Genomic DNA, 18922 nt, shown 5'->3' on the forward strand with positions numbered 1-18922 from the left:
TGCTTAAAATAAGAATTCTCTCCTCCCACTGTGCTGTTTTCTAACTTAGAGGTTGCGTTGCAATATTAAGTCCGATCCCGCTCCCCTCAGGTTTTGTTTCCCAGATTGCGAAGGGTCATGCACCGTTTGTGCACAGTCCTCTCCTCTGCACCACCATCTCCTTTGGTTTCCAAACAGCTCTCTTCAAAGCCTCTTCTGTGCTTGGGTTTCTGGTCCGGGAATGGGGGAAGGAAGCAGAGGTAAACTACGCGGGCCAGAGGTCTCTGGATATAATAAGAGTGTCGTCACCAGCGGTTAAACGCGACAGTAGGTAAGACCACAGCGCACCCAACGAATCCCGGACCTGCCGGCCTCCTGTAACCGCTCCTGGAGGGGCGGGCCCGAGGCGGGGCTTGGGGCGGAGCTGCACCTGAACCTGCGCGGGGAAGCGGGGCTGGGAGAGGAGTTTTAGCAACCCTGCGGGAGTGCTACCTTCTACCGAGTGGGTTGGAGCTGGAGACAGGTTTGGTTTGGGAGAGCAAGGTTTGAGACCAAGCCCAAGTCGCCGCCAAAGACTGCGGGCTTTTTGCTTCTGCAACGTCAGAGTCGGGCAGGGCCAGGGGCGGAGTTTTAAGCCTGGGCGGGTCCGGGGCGGGTCCCACTTGGCTTTTGACAGCTTGCTCTCGCATAGCTGCAGCCGAGTCCCTTGGGTTCGGGAACCTGTAGCCCCGCTCTCCGCGCGTCCCCGTCCCCCCGTGGCCCTGGCCCCGGCCATGAAGCGCTTCTTCTCCTGCTCCAGCTCACAGGTGGCGGTAGGTGCCAAAATGTCTGGGAGGATGGGGCTGGGGTCCAAGCCCTGTGGTGACAGAAGTTCTGAGTCCGGTCTTCATGCACTATCGCCTTTTCTCTTTCTGGGTCTTTCCAGCGCTTCCACTCCCGCAGTGCAGCCTGCCGGCCCTGCCTTCCTCAAGGCCCTGTCCGCTAGCCTCTGACTTGCCTTCCTAACCTCTGCCCTTCCCAAGTTCCTTTCCGTTGGCCTTTTCTTGTCGTCCTAGCATGTACACCTACAACTTCTGAGATGTTTCCTGCAGCCCCTGCCCCTTCCCAAAGGCCCTGTCTACTTCTGCCACCTCCCAGTACTGAACACCTCCGAGCATCTGTCCTATCCCCAGCCCCTGCTCAGCCCCAAGTTCCGCTCTATGTCCCAAGTCCTGCCCCATGGCCCCATTTTCAGCCCTGACCTGTCCTCACAATCCTCTCCCATAGGGCTCTATCCTTGCTGTTTCTTATCAGCCCAACAAAGGCCTGTGCCTTCCCCAAGCCCTATTTCATAGTCTCCTCTGTCCCTGCCCCCATCTCACCCCATGGCCCTTCCACTCCCATTCTCTCATCAGCACCACTGGCTCTCTGACATCATTTGAACCCTCTTTCCAATTGGTTGCTCCCCCACCAGCAGTCTCCTCCTGTTCCCCGGTCAACCTCTGCCCCTCTCTTCCCAGCGGTTGTCCCACACCCCTTTTGCCCCAACTTCCATCTGCCTGCTCTCTGTGGGTTAATCTTGAAGTCCGCCATCCTGACAGGCCCTGGCAGAGGAGGCATAGCTGTCTGGCTGCTCCCCAGGGAACTGGGTAAGTTGCCCACAGAGTCCACCCTGGCCAGCTCACTGCAGTGTCTGGTTATCAGACTGGTTCTTGGGCCAGTCAAGGCCTTCCACCTGCTTCTCCCCAGAATTTTGCTTCATTCTAAGCCCTCATCCAGTTGCTTAGGGATTGTACTCTTTGCTTCCCTGGACTGAGTTGGGGAAAGATGACAGCAGGAGAAGAGGATAGAGTAGATATGCTCAGAGTTCCCAGTAGAAGTCACTCGACGCCCCCACGTTCTCCCAGAACCCAACACAAGGCTGATTATAGAAGGTGGGACACAGAGAGAGGGTGTAGCTCTTTCTTCCCCGCAGATCTCTTATAGAGAGACCTCCTATCTGGGGATGGTGTTTTCTGTGGAGATTGGGATTATGGCTCTTTAGAAGTGAGGTAGACAACAACCTGTGGACCTGTGGGAATATTACGCAGCCTAACCCGACTTACTGGTATCATTCATAAGCAAACATGAGAAATGCTCAGCTCACACTCTTCAAGGGCAGGCCGTGGAAGCTTGGAAGGGAGCGAGCTATGAGGCAAGAGTAGGACCTCTGTTGAGGCCTGTTCTTGTCCCACTTGCAACTGCTTCTTCATGTAGTCTCCACATGCATAGATCAACCAATCAAAATGCATTATCTGGATGACTAGTATAGGTACCAGAAACTGAGGCAACTCAGACTCTGTCTTAACTGATAATGATTTTCTCATTCACATGGATTCTTCCCTAGTGACTGAAAGTCCTCCACACTTCCCTTTCCTTTCAGATCTGTGGAGTCTGCCTGCCCTTAGGAATGAGGAGATTATTTCATTTTTCCCGATTCTCCAATCCTTGGTTTCCAGTCTTTCCAAAGTTCTGGAAGGAGCAATGGACTGAATGTTGGAATTTGGAAATATCCATCCCTCTGTTCTTCACCCCAGCTCTACAGACTTTTGGCCATGAAGACTTTCCACCCATTCTAAACTCTCTTCAGTATAACAAGCTCATAGGAAGTAAATCAGGTGGCTTTAGAACTATCCAACTGGAAAGAAAACTGGTTTCTCAGTCAGGATGGGATCGCAAAGAGCTTAAAACTAGGCCAGTGTCAGCTGCAAATTGTTTCCTCCTGAAACTTCCTCACCCTTATGATAAATTCCTCCACTCCCTGGGTGGCTAACCACTCTGAACCCGTTTGTCAGAGAAATAGTGTGACAGGCTTCCCGGCCACTCCCAAAACCTGGTTTCCAAGTCATGCCAGCGGACTGTCCCTGCCTGTCTCCACTCCCACCCCTGGGTCCAGGGCCAAAGCCCTGCCTCCTTTGATTGAGACCAGGACTGACAGTTCAGGGATCATTTTCAAATTAATCTAAATTATCCAGAATATAGGAAGCTACACACACACACACACACACACACACACACACACACACACCCCTAGCTCTTATGATCTCATTTTATTTTAGTCAAATAGAGGATGCCTTTGAGGGTGTCTTACATATTAGCTTACTCTGCCTATGTAGGAAGTGGACCAGAAAATAGCTTTAAACAGTTGGCGCTGAATCAGCTTGGAGGAATGTCAGTTGCATTAAAAAACAAAAAAACAAAACAGAAAACAAACAAAAAAACTAAACTGTGAGTCAGCTCCTGGTTCCTCTAGGACAGCCTTTCCATTTCCATTCACCTGTCCTACAGATGTACCCACTCTTTCTCTCTGCTATTGGTGTGTTCCATCTCAATAGGAAGCGTACGGGCACACAGCCAGAGATAAGGAGAGGTTGCAATTACTTCTACAAAAGCCCCCTAATCTTGGCTGCGGAAATACAAAGCTTATCCTTGTTTTTGACTCTGCTGATTAAAGTGATGATTGCTCCCCTGAGGCTGGGATGATAATCCAGGGCCTCTTTTCCGGAGGCGCTGGGATGAACGGTAGATGGATTTGGAATTCGGAAGCATCTCTCTGTCCTTCTTCACCCTAGCTCTGCAGAGGTTTGGCCATGATGAATTTTCCATCTCTTCTAAATTCTTAGTAGAACAAGATTATAGGAAATAAGTCAGGCAGATTTAGAGCTGTCTAGCTGGAAAGAAAAGTATCTACTTTGCTAAGGAGCCGCTTTACTGTCTCTACAGCCTGGCCGTTATACGTTGGCCGATACGGAGCAAGAGCTCTTCCTCTCGCTCCCCTGAAGGGAGAATTCTGACCCCTGAATTGCTGGCATATCCAAAATGTGCCCAGCAATGCTGGGAAGGATGGGGATTGGGATTAGCCTTTATCGTGCCCTGACTCTGTGACCTGTTACATCACTAGGGAACTGAGGTTCAAAGAAGTTGTTACATGCCAAAATTCACAAGGATAGAAAGTGTTAGAATCAGGATTTTAAACAGACAACTTCAGATGGAGGTCAGCTGATGGTAGTGTCCCGTGGGGGAGATATAATTATAGCTTCCAGTTTTTTTCTGAGGCTAACTGGTCCCCAAGGGACATTAGATGATATTATTCCTACGTCCCAGAGTCTATTTGGTATAGGGAGAAGTCATTTGGCTTATTTTGTCCTTTGAGAAACAACCTGTTTGGAGACTCTTCTTTGTGCAGGGAGTAGCGTCTGGGGGTGGGTGGCTTTGGCCTGGAGGCAGTCTTAGACTGGTTACATGGTAATAAGAAACCTTCCAGAACTCCGTAGCAGTGTGTGTGGTCTGGTGGTGCGAACTGGGAGTGGGCGCCAGGTGGCCTGGGTTCTAGTCTCAATTTTGCCCCTGTTTTGTGGTGTAACCTGGGACAGTTATCCAACCTCAGTGTGCTTCAGTTTCTTCTGCTCTCAAATAGATCCAATTATATCAGCCCTAACTCCTTTCCGGGGATGCTGAGAGGCTAATAGAAATAGCACTGGAAAGGACTGTGAAGAATTACAAGAATTACCTTAGAATCCACCTAGCCTGAGATCATTTTATGGCTTGGACATTTCAAAACTTTCCTGTTTTTGCTACATGATTTGCCCTGGCTGGGCAAACAGTATTTGAAAATTGGTTATTTGGTTTCTGCAGACCCTATTTTTTCCCACCTCCTCCCAAGGCCTCTTTCTTGTTGAGATTACACCTCATAAAATCTAAAGTGCCACCAGCAATCCTTCACCACTTCCTGTTTGGTTATAAGAATACCATACCTTTGTATGGCCTTTTCCAGTTTACGAAGAGATTTTATATGCCTTATATGAGGTTAGCTCACTTAATGCTCACAACGTGATGAGGTAGTTATTATTTCCCACATGTCAAAGATGAGGACACAGAGGTGTTCAATCGCTTACCCTGGGTCACAAAGCTGAGAAAGTAGCTGACCCAGGCCTTCACCTCAGGCCTGCTGACAAAATATTCATCCAGGAGTCTTTTCACCATCATACAGACTTTTGCATCCCTTCTTCCTTTCCCTTCCTCTCTCTGGATCCAACCAGGCCTTTCTAGGCTTTCAGCCCTGGGTGTTTTTATACAGCTGTCTCTCATGCCCTGTGATACCTCAATTATTGTAATTACCCCCATCACCTGCAAAAAGTCAAGCTGGAATGATAGAACAATGCAAGCCCAGGTGTGGCTGTTGCTGGGGACAGCTGCTCCCTGCCAGGGAAAAGAGGAGGGAGGGCAGGGGAGCTGCCTTTCGCTGCCTCCGCAGGCCTAGCCAGAGACCTATCTCTGCCTTTAGGTGGTTGTGTTTTGGAAGGGGAAGGGCAACCAGCTGAAGGGCATAAAGGGCATAGAAATGAGACTGGAAAAAGAAACTCTGCTCCCCCTCCCAGTTTTGGGGCCCAATGCCCAAGGGCAGAGATGTAATGGCTGGGTATTTGGGCTCCTAGCTGTAATGTGAAGCTGGGTGCCTTGACTTCTCATAAATCTGAGGACAAGAGGCAGAACAGCCTGGGGAGGCGAGAGGTAATGTGAACCCTATCAGGAATGGTCAGCGTGGCTCAGTTTGCTCCAGCAAGACCCAGAGAGGAAAGGGGAAAGGAGTCATGGCTGGGATCACTCTGAGCATGCGCACTTAACCCCAATAGTCACGTGATGACTTAAAAAAAAGGACATCTAAATACTACACTTTCAGTACTAGAACATGATTTTTAATCCAGGAGTCCAAGCACTTTTTGACCCAGGGCTGACAAAGGCCAGCAGTAGTCTCTCAGCGGCATATGGATGTCCCTTTTCCTTTGCCGGGCACCCTAACCATCTCCTCCCTTCCTTTTCCCATCCCACTCCTGCCTGCTATGTTCACACAACCCATGGCCCCTGACCAGGTGGAGAGATGGAACCGCCGTGATCAGAAGCTGCTGGAGGCGGTGCAGCGGGGGGATGTGGGGCGCGTGGCTGCCCTGGCCTCGAGGAAGTCAGCCCGGCCCACCAAGCTGAACTCTAATGGCCAGTCCCCGTAAGTGAGCCCTCCCAAGCACCACCCCCCCCTTGATATGTGGTTACCATTAAAAGCCTTAAACCCGGAAGGAGGTAAGACCTGGGAAGCCCTACATCCCCAGGGCCATTTTTGTCTTGACCAGCAAGCATGTCTATCAGTGTTTGTTTGCTACACACCAAGGGCTGCACACAGTGAGGGAAGAGACATTGTCTCTGCGTCCCACCCGTCTCACAGTCCGGATTGACAGAACTGCCCCCCCACCCCCAAAAAAGGAAAAGAAAAAGCAGAAAAGGACATAAAGCCCATGAAACAAACAGAAAACAGGTACACTCATTAAAGATAGCATCTATTTATTGCCCAAGTAGGAGGGTGTGTAGCTTGGGAAATTAGGAACAAAGTGGTAGCGGCCATGAGCCTCACATGGCTGGATGGAGTGATTAGGATGAGAGGGATATTATCCCTTGTCCTTTCCAGTGTCCAGCCCTCTTTTGTGTTCGAACAATAGTCTAGCTTGCTCGAGACCTATGGCTCTCATTTCTGTCTTTGCTTCCAGCCTCCTCTGGCTTTGTGACAGCAGGCCACAGAGCCTTTTCCTCAGAAAGTCAGGCAATAGGGGAACTTCCCTGTTTAGTTTTGGGACTGGCTTTGGGGTGAAGGAGCATAGCAGGTAGTAGTTATGAATATTCTTGTAGCTCTCATCCCCCAGTCCCCTCATCCTTCTGCCCCTTGGTCTTGATTCTGGCAGGTTCCATCTGGCAGCCTCCAAAGGCCTGACAGAATGTCTAACTATACTGCTTGCAAATGGGGCTGACATCAACAGCAAGAATGAGGATGGTGAGTTAGACCGCGCATTGGGCCCCACGGCAGGCCTCTCCCTTTAGAGCAACAGTGGTGGTGGGGGCCAACTCCTGGAGGTTCCGAGTGTAGCCCCCCACTTTTCTCCTCATCAGTTCTGGCCAGCATCCTCCCAGGGCGTCCCTCCCTGCAAGCTGGCTTTACCTCAACCCCCACTCCCACCTCCACCACAGGTACCAGGCACTCGGGGAACAGGAATTTCTGGCCCTGTGGGGCTGAGAGCTTCTCTCTCTAATCTCCCCCTGATTATCTGTGCGTCTTTTGCCTTCCCTCCGTGTGAGTCATCGGCATGCGTGGGGCCACCCATCTTCCATCTCCCCTCTTTCTCTTTCCAGGAAGCACGGCCCTGCACCTGGCCACCATCTCCTGTCAGCCACAGTGTGTCAAAGTTCTGCTGCAGGTAGGAGCAACCTCTCAATACTGCTTTAGTGAAGGGAACAAGTGGGCCCAGCATCTTCTGTCTTGCTCTTGTAGTCACATGCGCTATTGGGTCAAATGGACCGCTCTCCTCCCCAGTAAGACAGGTGGTAATATGGGGCGCCTGGGTGGATCAGTGGGTTAAAGCCCCTGCCTTCGGCTCAGGTCATGATCTCAGGTCCTGGGATCGAGCCCCAGCATCGGGCTCTCTGCTCAGAAGGGAGCCTGCTTCTTCCTCTCTCTCTGCCTGCTTCTCTGCCTACCTGTGATCTCTGTCTGTCAAATAAATAAATAAAATCTTTAAAAAAAAAAAAAGACAGGTGGTAATCCTGCACTCATCAGTTCACAAGCGTTAGGTAACACCTACTATGTGCGGATACCATGCTTAAGGCAGCCCTTGAGGGCAGGTCAGAAAGCAGAGTTCCCCGGGGGACTGCTGGCCAGTCCTCTGTAAGCCATCAGCAGAGCCCTTGATGGAGTGCTGAGTGGCTGGCAGGTGGAAGGAGGACAGAGGTGTTCAAATTCATCCACACTTCCACTGTCTGCTTTTAAGGGACTTGCAGTCTAGGAGCACTAAGGGAAATATATATGTGAAATGACACGAAGAAAATCCAGAAACCGGTCTCCAAAAGTGCAAAAGGCACAGTTCAGCAGGCCACTGGGCAAATGGCTGTTCTGCTTTTGTTCTTCCCGGACCTTTCCAAGTTCCCCAATGCTTATCCTGAAGTACCCCGCGTGGACTCAGATATCATTTTCCCTAACATGCTTATTGGTCTATCGTCTGATTTTTCTTAGGCCCTAGTTTTAAGAACTGGGGCTGAAATTCAAGGCTGCCTATAGTCTGCAAGAAGTGGACTGGCTCCCCTAGTAGTTGGCCAGAGCCATGGTCGTCCTTCCCTTCCCTGTAGTGCTATGGAAGTTGGGGAGCCAACGGGGGCGGGGTATGGGATAAGGATGGTACCACCATGCCCCATGCTGCTTCCCTTTGTGGCTGTTTGCAGCATGGTGCCAACGAAGATGCTGTGGATGCAGAAAATCGTAGTCCGTTGCACTGGGCAGGTGTGTGCTGGGGACAGGGGGTGGGGGTTGGGGGGAAGCAGGGCTGCAGAGACCATGGGGCAGAAGGCAGGGGGTGGGGGATGACATTTGGAGAGCAGGACAGATTGAATGGTTGGAGGGAATGCTGGGTCATAGTCTAAGTGTCCTTCCTGCTTCTTCTTAACCTAATCATCCCTCACTCCTCCCAGCCTCCTCTGGCTGTGCCTCCAGTGTGCTCCTGCTGTGTGACCATGAAGCCTTCCTGGATGTCCTGGATAATGTGAGTGTAACCCTGCACCGGGAGGCTGCTGCTCTCTCTGAGCTTGACTGGCTAAGCTCTGGGACAGGGAGGGTGGGGCAAGGGGGGCATGCCTCCTCTTCCTTCTCTCCCTTCTCCTCCTCCTTTCCCTCCCAGGAGAGGGTGGTTTTTTTTGTTGTTTTTTTTTTTTTTGGAGGAGGGCTTTTCTTTTGGAGAGGTGTTGGGAGAGGGCATTTGGTAGAATTGTCAAGCCCCTGGCTCCTCGTGACCTCCATTCCCACAATCTGTGCAGGACGGACGGACACCCCTGATGATTGCATCACTGGGGGGTCATGCAGCTATCTGCTCACAGCTACTGCAGAGAGGTGCCCGAGTTAATGTCACAGACAAGGACGACAAGTGAGCCTTCCCCATCTCCCCAGCCCAAACCCAGGCATTGACCACTCTAGAAAGGAGCCACTGGGCAAACATGTGTGCGCATGCGCGTGTATGTGTGCGTGTGTTTTGCGGAAGAAAGATTGGTCTCTGTTTTCCTGGGAAACTCCTTCCTTCTGAGAAGTTGTTTGGAAGAGCTACATGCTGCTTTGCACTTCTCCTCTTGGGGAGCTGAGAAAGTTTTACTTAGACTTTCCTATTTAGCGGCTACCACCACCATCTTCCCAGCATAGATGACCTTGGAAGTCGAATCAATACTTCTGGATCCACTAGTTCAATTTACTGGTTTCAAACCACCATCTAAACAATGGGATCCTTTTTCCAATAAAGAATTTATGTGGAACCTCGATAAAGAAAAGATGAAAATAGGGCCCTTCTACTTGGCCCCTGGCTTTCTGATGCTGCAGCTCCAAGGCAGGGTGGTCTGGTCTCATGCCTTGTTGTTGGCTGGTGTGGGTCCGTGGTTCTCCTCGCCACACAGAGTGAGATCTGATTCCGTGAGTGGAATTTCTAGAAGCAGGACTCCTGGATTTCCTGGGGAACGCCTTTGCCCAGCTTTGTCCCCACTCACAGATCAGCTCTGATCCTGGCCTGTGAGAAAGGCAGCGCCGAGGTGGCCGAACTGCTCCTGAGCCATGGGGCAGACGCAGGGGCGATGGATGGCACAGGGCACGACGCTCTGCATTATGCTCTTCGCACTCAAGACAAAGTGTTGTGTCGGCTGCTGCAGCAGGCTCTGAACCGGCGGGGGCAGCGGGGAGGTAAAGCTGAGTCCCTTTTGTAACTTCACAATTCTCCTTGAGAGCCTTAGCATCCAGGAATCTGCTTAGAATGCCATTTATTCCCTTTGAAATAATCCCTCTGACAAAGAATTTTTACTTGAGTTTAGAGTTTAACTTATAGATTGCTGCTACTGTGAAATGACCCCAAATTCCCAAAGCATGGTCACAAAAGTCCTTAATACAGCCTTGTGTCCATCAGAAGGCAACTCTGGCTCAACTACCTCTATGTTTATGAGTTGTGATTGTTCATCTATTTGTGTGGTTTGCCGGTCACCCTCCATCTCCCTTGCTAGACTGGAAAGCCCTCAGATGACAGGCCACTGCTGTTTTGCTCCACACTGAGATCCTGGTGCCCATCAGTGCCTGGCACCATGCCCACTAAATAAGTGAGCAAACAAAATGAACAAGCTGGCCCGTCTCCTGGATAAGGGAACCAAGGATACTGGATGCTTGGGGACCCATTCAACAGGGGTGGCTCCTGGCACCATGAAGACATGTGTGGGAAGGGTCCTGACACTGGGGGAATGTTCTTCTCAGAAAAAGTCTGAAAATAAAGCGTGGGCTAGAAGAGGACCTGTCTCCACTCTCATTTTCCCTGTGATTTCTCGCATAGGTCAGGGGCTTGTTCAACATCCAGATCTTGCATCCCAGGTAAGACCCTATGTGCCTTTTGCTTCCAACCCACCCTAGGCTGTCCCACTGGGGTTTCCCCTAGGTAGTGATTCTTGGGGTCATCGAGAGAGTCTAAGAGAAGAAAACCCCTCCTGGGTCTTGGCTAGCTGCCTGCCTTTAGTTCACTATTCCTTTTTCTATGTAGGCCTCCCAATCTGAGCCTCAGGTGGGTTCTCCACCTAAGAGCCCATGGAGAGCAGAACCTGAGGAGGAGCAGGAGGAAGAGGAAGAGGAGGAAGACCCATGCCCAGATGAGTGGAGGTGGAAGTATGAAGAGGAGCAGAGGAAGGTTTCTCAGTTGGAGCAGGAACTGGTGCAAAAGACTGAAGAGGCGAAGGCTCAGGCTGCAGCCTACCTGGGCCTGGAGAACCAGATTCGAGAGCACGTGCAGGAGCTGGGGCTCCTCCTAGCTCAAGAGCCTGGAGCTCCTGGAGGGCAGGGTTCTAGTCTTCGGCCTGGAGGAGATGGCATGGAACAGGGCTGTCCCTTGGGCCTGCTGGCTGAACGCATTCAAGAGCTAAGGAAACAGCAGCAGGCAGCAGCCACAGTGGCAACCAAGCCAGCATTAGCTTCTAGGAAGTCTGAGGATTCAACCTCGGGGGGCATTCAGCATGAAGCCCAAGGAAGTCTCCAGCCAGAAGAACAAGAGCCACCCCAGAGCCCAAGGAAAGTCACAGGACAGCAGCTGAGTGCCAATGGTGGACAGGCCCTTGGCCGGGATGGTACTGAAGAGCCATGTGCTGGTCAGAAAGAGAGGCCCCAGGCCCCTGGGGCTGACCCGATAGGCACAGCGGCTGAACCCATGGGCCCAGCAGCCATGAATCAGCTCCTGTTACAGCTGAGGGAGGAGGTGGCTGCCGTGTGGCGAGAAAAGGATGCTGCCCGGGGGGCTTTGTCAAGACCGGTCCTGGAGGGGGCTCTGGGGACACCCCAGGTGGAGGCTGCAGCCGCTGCCTGGGAGAAGATGGAGGCCAGGCTAGAGCAGGTGCTGGTGAGGCTGGATCGGGCAAAGGCAGGATTACAGGGCAAACCTCAGGCCCCTGCCCAGGAACCCAGAGAGGGAGCCCCAAAGGCAGGTCTGGTGACCATCACCAAAGAGAATGAAGGGAAGGAGAAGAAGGCTCCTGGGGCCCGGGGAGAGCCTTTGGGGGCCCCTGGAGGGGAACGGCTACCCGGAGGCAGCCCCGCTAAGGGCCAGCTGGAGAAGGAGGTAGCAGCACTGAGACAGAGCAATAGCAACTTGCTGGAGGAGCTGGGTGAGCTGGGGCAGGAGAGGCAGCGGTTGCAGGGGGAGCTGCAGTCCCTGAGCCAGCGGCTCCAGCGGGATTTCGTTCCAAAGCCAGAGGCGCAGGTCCAGCTGCAGCAGTTGCGGCGGAGTGTGGGGCTGCTGACGGCCGAACTGGCCATGGAGAAGGAGGCCACCGAGAAGCTGCGGAAGCGCCTGGCCTCTCAGAGCAGTGGCCTCCAAGGGCTGTGGGACTACCTGCCACCAGACCTGGTGGGCAAGGGGAGTGCTGGGCGCGCGGTGGCAGAGCCTCTGGAGGAGCTGCAGGCCTGCATCAGCACCCTGGTGGAGCAGCACCGCGAGGCCCAGAAGGGGCTGGCTCGCCTGGAGGAGGAAAACCAGCAGCTGCGGGGGACCCCGGCCCCACGCCGGGGGCCGGGCACCTTGTCAGAGGCCCCCGCACCGCCCCAGGTGGCGGCTCTGGAGCAAGACCTGGGGAAGCTGGAGGAAGAGCTGAGGGCCGTCCAGGCCACGATGAGCGGGAAGAGCCAGGAGATCGGGAAGCTGAAGCAGCTGCTCTACCAGGCCACCGAGGAAGTGGCCGAGCTGCGGGCCCGGGAGGCCGCCAGCCTGCGGCAGCACGAGAAAACCCGCGGTTCGCTGGTGGCCCAGGCTCAGGCGTGGGGCCAGGAGCTGAAGGCCCTGCTGGAAAAGTATAACACAGCGTGCCGGGAGATGGCTCGGCTGCGCCAGGCGGTGGCGGAGGAGCGGCGGCGGAGCGGGGACCTAGCAACACGCGCGGCCGAGCAGGAGCGCCAGGCTGGCGAGCTGCGCGCGCGCTCCCAGCAGTTTGAGCAAACAGCGGAGCAGTTCCGAGACAAGGTGGACCATCTCATTGGGGCTTGCCGGGACAAGGAGGCCAAGGTGAGCAGGCTGGGCAGCCGGCAAGGAAAGTAAGCGGCCCTGTGTTTAGGGGGTTGTTAGCCTGCCTCTGTCTTTGTGTTGTCAGCTTAATACCTGTAACGGAGCACCTGTGGTTTGCAAGGACGGTTGTGTTCCCCGGCGTCGTGTCTTGGGTCTCGTTTCTCGTTTCTCCAGGGTTTGGGGTTGATATTAGCGGTGAGGCTAAGGTATAAACAGAAGAGAGAAGGGGGCTTAAGTGTTACAGTTGGGGATTCAGGGTTCAGAAGCAGTGCGGTCGGAGCCAGCTAGCTACTGCCCTGGAGGGATTATGGTTATGAGCACTTTCACTTAAAAAGTAGATTAGCCCAGGTTGCTGGGGTTTTGCTAGGGTTCTGGGGAGGTAACTGGGGGGGCTGATGGGGGTTAGAAAAGTAGACTAGCCTCTAGCTCCTCTTCTCCTCCCCTCTCCCCACCCACTTCAGTCAGAGGGAGTTCTACAGATTTCCATTGGCAAAGAGAACACCAAATCAAATAAAAACGTTTGAAAACCACTGTTAGAAACCGGAGTTTCCCAAGGATTGCTCCAGAACTCAGTGTAAAGGCTGTACGTTATTAGGAGGCATGTTTTATGAATCATAAAAAAATCCATTTACGAATGAATTTAGTAATTTTATTTATTTATTTATTTATTTATTTATTTATTTATTTATTTATAAGATTTTATTTGTTTGACAGAGAGAGAGACAGCCAGAAAGGGAACACAAGCAGGGGGAGTAAGAGAGGGAGAATCAGGGTCCTGGGGCTCTCTGCTCAGTGGGGAGCCTGCTTCCTCCTCTCTCTCTGCCTGCCTCTCTGCCTACTTGTGATCTCTCTCTATCAAAATAAATAAATAAAATTTTAAAAAAAGATATAGGAAGTATATGTTTTGTATAATACAGAGGGCACACAAAGAGAAGGAATGTTATACAGAATAGCAATCAGTGTGCAGTGGGGCAGATTAAAGAAAGGAGGAATTTTGTGTTGGTGTTGAAGGAAAAGATGACGTAGATAAATGGCAAAAGAAAATAGTGTAGTTTGACATTGGGTTTGAAATTCAGTTTCAAAACTTACTGCTTGATCTTGGGTGAGTTCTCTAAAGCCTCCAAATCTCATCTAAGACTCAGTTTTCCATCTCTACTATGGGGATAATGATAGGGTTGTCAGGAAGATTACATTAATAAGACATTATATTTAAAATACTAGAAATGCTTTTTGGTAAGTGGTATGAACTCAATAAATAAAAGTGAGCTATTTTTATAATTCCTACTGCCACCATTCCTATTACTGCTGGTTATCAGTAACGAAGTTTGTGCCTCAGTCTCACAAACCACAAAAACAAAACTCATCTCTTATTTCTTGGTGGTCAACAGCCATGAGTAGGGCAGGATCCAGTGCAGACTTCATAGCATGAGCCATGAATTCAAAGAGATCTTGGTTCAAATCATTATTTCATTACTTACTAGCTGTATGATTTTAACAAGTCACTGTCTCACCTACAAAATGTGAATACTAATACTTCCCTCAGTGAAGTATTGTTCTCCTCAGAACAGAAGAAGAAATGTCTTAATTGAGACAATGTGTGTAAAAGTACCTGGCATATATTACACACCCACTAAAAGGAAACTGACCTTGACCGTGGGTGGTACTGGGGTGGGAAATGACTTGGGCCACTTCAGTTGCCTTTCTTTCCTTGTGGCATCAGATCAAGGAATTGTTGAAGAAGCTGGAGCAGCTTTCAGAGGAGGTCTTAGCGGTTCGGGGAGAAAATGCTCGCCTTGCCCTACAGCTTCAGGTATGTTCTGGCCCTCAGAGAAATAGACGCTGCTAGAGAAGAGGGTGGCCAGTGGAAGTGATATATGTGTGGGAAAGAGTCTAGGAATTGTAGAGGCCTGGTCAGGCAGTGGTCTAGGCTGGGCCAGTGGTAGGCCAAGGGAGCCTACTTGGCATAGCTGACTACTTCTTTCTTCTTTTTTTAATTTTTAAATTTTTGTTTAAATAATTTCATTAACATATAGTGTATTATTTGTTTCAGGAGTAGAATTTAGTGATTCATCAATTGCATACAACACCCAGTGCTCATTCCATCAAGTGCCCTCCTTAGTGCCCATCACCCAATTACCCCATCCCCTCACCCACCTTCCTTCCAGCAACCCGTTTGTTTGTTCTCTACAGTTAAGGGTCTCTTATGTTTTGCCTCCCTCTCTGTTTTTATCTTATTTTATTTGTCCTTCCCTTCCCCTATGTTCATCTGTTTTCTTAAATTCCACATCTGAGTGAAATCATATGGTATTTGTCTTTTTCTGACTTATTTTGATTAGTGTAATACCCTCTAGTTCCACCCCCATAGTTGCAAATGGCAAGATTTCATTCTTTTTGATGGTTGAGTAATATTCCATTATATAATCTCTATATCTATATAGATGTAGATATCGGTATAGATATATACCACATCTTTATCTATTCATCTGTCTATGGACATTTGGGCTCTTTCCATAGTTTGGCTTTTGTAGACATTGCTGCTATAAACATTAAGTGCATGTGCCTCTTCGAATCACTGTGTTTGCATCCTTTGCATAAATACCTAGTAGTGCAATTGCTGAATCCTAGGGTGGTTCTATTTTAACTTTTTTGGGAACCTCCATACTGTTTTCCAGAGTGGCTGCACCAGTTTGCATTCCCACCCACAACTGACCACTTCATTCTATTTTTCCTCATCCTTGGTGGGGGGTGGTAGTATGTGTGTCAGGGTGGGTGTTCTAGGGTGGGCACAAGATTTCTCACTGATGCTCACTCCTAGGATTCCCAGAAGAATCACGACGAGATCATCTCCACCTATAGGAACCATCTGCTGAATGCTGCGCAGGTGAGCATGGGAGGAGGTAGAGACAGCACACTGGGCAGGGGCTGTTGCATTTGGGATTCCTCCTTTTACCTGCATATACCTGTCATTTCTTGGAAATTTGGACTTTATTTTTTATTTTTTTTTATTTATTTTTTTTAAAAGATTTTATTTATTTATTTGACAGAGAGAGATCACAAGTAGGCAGAGAGGCAGGCAGAGAGAGAGAGAGGAAGGGAAGCAGGCTCCCCGCTGAGCAGAGAGCCCGATGCGGGGCTCGATCCCAGGACCCTGGGATCATGACCTGAGCTGAAGGCAGCGGCTTTAACCCACTGAGCCACCCAGGCGCCCCTGGACTTTATTTTTTAAAATATTTTATTTATTTGACAGAGATCACAAGTAGGCAGAGAGGCAGGCGGGGGTGGGGGTGGGGTGGAGCAGGCTCCCTGCTGAGCAGAGAGCCTGATGAGAGGCTCAATCCCAGGACCCTGGGATCATGACCTGAGCTGAAGGCAGAGGCTTTAACCCACTGAGCGACCCAGGTGCCCCTGGACTTTATTTTTTTAAAACAGATTTCATTTATTTATTTGACACAGAGAGAGAGACAGTGAGGAAGGGAACACAAGCAGGGGGAGTGGGAGAGGGAGAAGCAGGCTCCCCACAGAGTAGGGAGCCCTACTCAGGGCTCAATCCCAGGGACTTAGCCACCTGGGCACCCCGGAAAGTTGGACTTTAAATGTTCCAGTGCCAGGTCTCTGGATCTCTTTAGGTAGATCGAGAGGTTGTGCATGAACGTGAGTGGGGAGAGGTGTTTGTCCCTCCTTGTCAATTCCCTGGTCTACTGGAAGGCCTTTTCCTGTCCCTTATGCCTTTTCTCAGTTTTAGCCTGAGCCAAATTATCCCTCACTAAGGAAGAAGAGATGGGTCGTTTGCTCCTTTATTAGGAAGAATGATAGCTACAAAGAATTGAACACTTGTTGTCTATCAGATGCTCTGCTTCATATTCACTGTCTTTTTTTTTTTTTAAACCCTCACAGCAGTCCCAGCAAGTAGACATCATTATCTTCCTTGTAAAGACTAGGAGACAGCCATGGAGAAGTCACACACTGTAAACCAGGGCACAGATGAAAGAGTGTTCCACGAAACCACAGAACGTTCCCTTGCCTGTCTCTCCTGATTTCCTGTTCTTCATCTCCTTTTCCTTCCTTCCCACTACTTACAGGGCTACATGGAACAAGATGTGTACAATATTTTGCTGCGTATCCTCAGCATCCAGGAGGAGTGAGACAGCCATGGCCTGAGGGATGTGCGATTTCTCTGTGGTGAGTTGTGGGTCTGGTTGATGAAGGAAGGAACCCAGAGAAAGGACTTGGGCAAAGAGGCTTAGGGATGGGACTTGGAGTCTCCTTTTGCCCCACGCAGTGGCGGCTGACACTGGGGAGCCCTAAGGGTTGTGGAGCATATAAAGTGAGATTAATTGAGAAGACACAATCTGGGGACTCCCTGGGTAGAGGCAGAATCAGGGAATAGGTAGACCGAAGGGGTCTGATGTGGGACAATGAGGACTGAAATGCCTGGCTGAGTGGCTCTCCTAAGGCCCAGTCTAGAGACAGCCATGGTAGCAGAGTGGCAAGGATTGGTTTGCTAGGGCGGGACTCTAGAACCCCAGATTCTCTCCTTCACTTGCATACCATTCATTCAGAGGGTAGGTCGCCTCTGACTCTTATTGCTGCCCCTGTGCACATGGCCATCTTCTCCCGTCCAGGTGGATGACATCCCGCTTTGCATCTTGCCATGGTGGGAGGAGGCTGGGGAGGTGGAAATGTGTGCATTTCACCCTTGAATTTCTTCTTTCAGGGAGTAAGAGCGTCCCTGGTCGCCAGAGGCTCCACCAGGTTGGGGAGGAGGAGGGGGGCAGTTGGTGGGGATGGGTGGGTGGGGTTTCACCTGACATTGTGGATCCCAGACCTGAAAACCTGAAGCCTGGAGTCAGCACGGATGAGACCAGAGGAGGGGGCACATGGAGGCCAGCTCTATGGAAAATAAAGCAGGAGGCATGTAGTGTTGGGTGTCATGGTTTTCTCTGCTTAAAGGGGAGTGAGGGGAGGAATCTTTCTCATTCTCATTCCTTTTTTTTTTTTTAATCACAAATGGCTCCGAAAGTCTGCAGCTTTCAAACTTGGATTATGATCCACAGTAAGAAATACGCTTTGTATCGTAGTGTGTATATCTGAAATAGTAATTACCCTTACTCTTTTCACTCTATGATTGTCTCTGCTGTTACACTTCAGCAAAAAAATACACAATACACCCACTAATGGGCCAAGACCCACGACTGAAAAACAGCTCTCTGAAAATGGAGATGGACACTCTTTCTCTTTCTCAAATCTGTCTCTAATCTTTTGTCTCCGTCTTGCAATTCCTGCATCCACTGTCTTTTTTAAGAAGGAGAAATTGAGAGATCTGGATTTCCTTCAAGCTGTACAATCTAAAATATTTGATCCTGTGTCATACCCTGCATCTAGATCTGAGGCACAAGGGCTCACATGGTCTATGTTCTTTGCCCAGGTACAAAGTGAGGTGAAAAGTCGGATTCCTGGGAAAGGGAGGAAGGGATACTCAGAGCTGGAGTCTTCCCTCCAGTTCTGTTAGACTGAAAAAAATGTATCTCTCTTGCCCACTTCCCATGGGTCTCCTCCCCTTCCTGTCCCTCCACCCACCAGACTGCTAGGTGAGAGAGAGGCAGCAAATTCCTCCCCAATCTGGAACTGCGGTTTGGATTTCTCCCTGGTCCTTCTCCCAGCCTGCCCCCTACTGGGTTTTGCTGGGTAGGAGGACTCGGTTTGGCTGTAGAGAGCCACACTGGGTTGGAAGGAGAGTGGGGAGGGCCTGCTGCGGAAGACAGGGATCACCCCAGGGCTGTGGGGGGTTTGGCCCAGAAGAGAGCAGCTGTGTAGATTGCGTCCTAGAGAAGATGAGGATCAGCTTTGGGATTTGTATGGACGGGCACAGGACTGCTTTAAAGCAGGAAGAATGGAGACAGGAGAAGTTGATGGGGAAAGAGAGGGTACAGCTGCGGGAGGAAGGGCATCAAAAGATCCAAGTTCCCCATGAAGGGGAACAGATCCTCTCTTTTCCTTCTTGCTCTTTGAGTTACCAAATAATATAAAAGGACTATTACAGGGGTGCCTGGGTGGCTCAGTGGGTTAAAGCCTCTGCTTTCGGCTCAGGTCATGATCCCAGGGTCCTGGAATCGAGCCCCACATCGGGCTCTCTGCTCAGCAGGGAGCCTGCTTCCTCCTCTCTCTCTGCCTTGCCTCTCTGCCTACTTGTGATCTCTGTCTGTCAAGTAAATAAATCTTTTTTTTTTTAAGGACTATTACAATCATTATTTATGGAGTGTGGGGTGGGAAGAATGAAAAAACTGCTGAGAGAGAAAGAGAGAGAGGAGTCCACACAGGGGGAGAGTGTTTGGCTA

At 50.6% G+C, this 18922-nt stretch overlaps 1 protein-coding gene across 4 annotated transcripts; it reads left to right on the plus strand.

Annotated features, from left to right (window-relative positions):
* The first annotated feature begins 325 nt into the window (after positions 1–325).
* On the plus strand, positions 326–17505 carry ANKRD35 (ankyrin repeat domain 35). Of its 4 annotated transcripts, none has more exons than XM_047728344.1 (15): positions 326–356; positions 671–791; positions 5868–5998; positions 6726–6814; positions 7171–7235; positions 8254–8311; positions 8500–8570; positions 8842–8948; positions 9558–9745; positions 10380–10417; positions 10584–12587; positions 14308–14397; positions 15403–15468; positions 16667–16766; positions 17302–17505. In XM_047728344.1, the coding sequence occupies exons 2-14, from the start codon at positions 753–755 to the stop codon at positions 16727–16729; spliced, it is 3009 nt and encodes a 1002-aa protein (XP_047584300.1). In that variant the 5' UTR covers positions 326–356; positions 671–752; the 3' UTR covers positions 16730–16766; positions 17302–17505. The 4 variants fall into 4 exon arrangements, with proteins under 4 accessions (XP_047584300.1, XP_047584298.1, XP_047584297.1 ...); XM_047728342.1 differs by lacking the exon at positions 326–356 and adding an exon at positions 363–502 and having other exon boundaries at positions 656–791; XM_047728341.1 differs by lacking the exon at positions 326–356 and adding an exon at positions 363–502.
* Positions 17506–18922: the final 1417 nt, after the last annotated feature.

The sequence above is a fragment of the Lutra lutra genome, chromosome 4, assembly GCF_902655055.1.
Source record: "Lutra lutra chromosome 4, mLutLut1.2, whole genome shotgun sequence".
NCBI lineage: Eukaryota > Metazoa > Chordata > Mammalia > Carnivora > Mustelidae > Lutra > Lutra lutra.